The sequence below is a fragment of the Bidens hawaiensis genome, unplaced genomic scaffold, assembly GCF_021521415.1.
Source record: "Bidens hawaiensis isolate Kalapana, Puna unplaced genomic scaffold, B.hawaiensis_p1.1 tig00015545_1, whole genome shotgun sequence".
Classification (NCBI taxonomy): Eukaryota; Viridiplantae; Streptophyta; class Magnoliopsida; order Asterales; family Asteraceae; genus Bidens; species Bidens hawaiensis.
The window spans coordinates 21333-24485 of NW_027492389.1; the positions used below are offsets into that span (position 1 = coordinate 21333).

The following is a 3153-nucleotide window of genomic DNA, read 5'->3' on the forward strand; positions in this document are numbered from 1 at the left end:
GCAATGCATGCCAACGTGCTAGAAACATCTCAGCCCGAGATGAAATGCTACAAAGACCCATCCAGATCTGCGAAATATTCGACGTTTGGGGCATCAACTTTAAGGGACCATTTCCAACGTCGTTTGGACATCACTATATCCAAGTTGCAGTAGACTACGTATCAAAATGGGTCGAAGCCCAAGCTTTACCCACCAATGATGCTAGGATGGTAGTTAAGTTTCTTAAGAAATTATTCTCTCATTTTGGTATTCCCAAATCAGTTATAAGTGATCGAGGAACACACTTCTACAATGCGAAAATGGAGAAAGTATTTGTCAGATATGGCGGATTCATTATCAACTTGCTACACCCTACCACACGCAAACAAGTGGTCAGATGGAAGTCACAAATCATGGTATCAAGCGAACCTTGGAGAAAACTGTGAGTCATAATCGCAGAGATTGGTCAGAGAAATTAGACGACACTCTGTGGGCTTTCCGTACGGTTTACCAAACTCCTAAAGGCACAACGTCGTTCAAATTGGTGTACGTAAAGGCATGTCATCTTTCAGCCAAAATCAAGCAAATAGCATATTGGGCACTTAAAACCGCTAATCTTGATTTGCAATTCGCAGATAAGAACGGATTCATGCAGCTACACGAGCTAGACGAATTGAGGACGCAAGCTTACGAAAACTCATGGATTTCCAAGGAAAGGATGAAAGGGCTTCATGACGCACGACTAAAAGGTGAAAAACATTTCAAAGAAGGCGACCAGGTACTCCTTTATAACTCTCGCATTTTCTTATTTCCTGGAAAGTTGAAGTCTAGATGGTCCGGTTCTTTTACAGTTAAGGAAGTTTTTGATTATGGAGTCGTTGAACTAGTCCAAAAGGATGGACATAGTTTTATGGTAAACGGTCACAGGCTTAAACTTTACTTAGGAAAACCTGTAAAAATCACGATTGAGGTGCTTCACCTCCGTCCCATAAACTGAAATGGCAAAACCATGAGTAAAGCTATCGACTCCGACAAATTTAGCATGTTATATTTGTTGGGTCCATATTTGGTGGTTTGTACTTAGTTCTATCTTTATTGGGTTTTGTTTTGGGCTATGTATGTAAACCGAGATCCATTATGGATCTCGGTGGTCTTTGGGCTTTGTTGGGCTTGTGTATTGAGTACCCTATATATAGAATGCATTGTATAGGGTTCTAGGTTGCTAGTTCAGTTAGTTGTTGAGAACTTTGAGAGCCACCATCCAGAGAGCATAATAGTGAGTGTGAATCGGTTTATGTATTAGATGATTATTGATAATAAAATCATATGCATTGAAACCATATTACATCGTGTTCATCTTGTTCTTCATTTATATTGTTCTTGAATCACCATGGTGTTAGGATTCCGCACTAACATCGTGTACGAGTTGATATCATAGTTGTAGTGATCCATATTCGGGACTTACAATTGGTATCAGAGCCTCTTGAACCTTTCAAGGCTCGTTTTGATATTAACATATTCAAGATTTCAGGTGTTTTGTGGTCTATTTTTGTGTTATTCCGGCGAGATTCAGTTATGAAAAGGAAGAAGAAGACTGTTTTGGTCAAAGATTACGTTATCTTTGGAAACAATTTAAATCCCACCAAAATAAGGATTTAGTTGTTACCAAAATAAGCTGGTCAAACAATCAGATCTGGGTGTTCTCGGCTGTATTTAAGAGTTTTCGTCCCTTTAAACAAGAGTTTTCTGCCAAAGATCAGAGCTGTCTGCCAAAAATCAGGGATTTCGGCCAAAACTCAAGAAGCTGATTAAATAATCATAGTTTTCGGTCAATTTCATAAGTTCTCGGTCAACCTTAGTGGATTTCGGTCAACATTTGTGGTTCTCGGTTGACTTTTGAGGTTCTCGGTCAAAGGAGTTTTCGGTCAAAAGGAAGGGTTCTCGGTCAATATCTGTTCTCGGTCAAGGAGTATTGAAGGCAAAAAAAAAAGAAATAAAATCTTGGCTGGAAAAATTTTCTTGAACGAAATTTTTCCAGAATACTCCCTATAAGTAAAAAATTCATTTTTGAAAATTTTGGCGAAAACAATTTTTTTCGGGAGATTTTCGGTGAATTTTTGGTTGGAAAATCGGAAAATTAGTCTTGAACAAAATTTTTCCTAGACGCTTCTTCTGAGTGAGACATCTTTCTTGAGAATTTTGGCGATAATATTTTTTCGAAAAATTTTGGTGGGAAAATCAGAGTAATTCCTTTAATTACTAAATGGATTCTCCACAACCCATCTCATTTTTTGGAAGGACTCTTAATCAGTCCGCTAGAAAGGTAAGTTTTCAACCATGTTCTCTAGATTGTGTTGATAAGATAAAATTATATCAGCTACATTATGATAACTTAAATAGAGACATGGAAAGAATAAAATCTGAAAATTTCAAACTTAAGAAAAATGAAAAGGGTTTTCTAGACAAAATAGAAGCACAGAAAAATGACATCTCTAAGCTTAAATCTGATTTTAGTATAAAATGTTGTCACCACCTAGATGCCAAATAGGAAATCGCTGAACTAACTGCTAAACTGGAAGCCTCCAAGTTAGAAATTCTAAATCTAACTAGTAAATTTGAAAGGGCTGAACTAGATTTTAAAAAAATCGATGGTTCCAGTAAAGTAGTCAATTCAATGATTGAAAACCAATTATGGTGGAAAGAAAACGAAGGTGAGGGTATAGGATATAGTCAAGTACCCCCACCATACAATGACAACTATACTAGTCTTCCTCTTACCAAAGAGCAGGAAGAAAAGGTAAAAGACATGAAGTATGGTAAACAGGTTAAATCTGAAACTGTTGGATTTGGATCCCTAGAGGAAATCAAGCGTGTTTTTAAATGTGTGAACAATTTTGATGCTTCTACTTCATGTGCAGATATAGTAAATGATGTTGCTTCTAATAGTAAAGGGGTTCAGGCTAGTGAACATGATTCTTATTCTAACGTGTCATCAAACTCAGATGACACCACAACACAAAAGTGTACTAATAATAATACACAGAGTTGTGGCAACAAAGGGAAGGCACATAAGAAATCAGCACAACAAGGACAATCTCGTCCTCATAGATCCTCCGGATGTCCATGTGTTGATAAATCATTGGGTGCTTTTTATATCAAGAGGCAAACATGTTA

General features: G+C 37.2%; 1 protein-coding gene across 1 annotated transcript; it reads left to right on the forward strand.

Moving 5' to 3' along the window:
- Positions 1–376: 376 nt before the first annotated feature.
- Positions 377–976, forward strand: LOC143549349 (uncharacterized). The gene has a single exon (XM_077040257.1). The coding sequence runs from the start codon at positions 377–379 to the stop codon at positions 974–976; it is 600 nt and encodes a 199-aa protein (XP_076896372.1).
- The last annotated feature ends 2177 nt before the right edge of the window (positions 977–3153 follow it).

Excerpts from the sequence above, each read along its gene's own strand:
- LOC143549349 (XM_077040257.1), top strand. The coding sequence starts at position 377 with ATGGAAGTCACAAATCATGGTATCAAGCGAACCTTGGAGAAAACTGTG.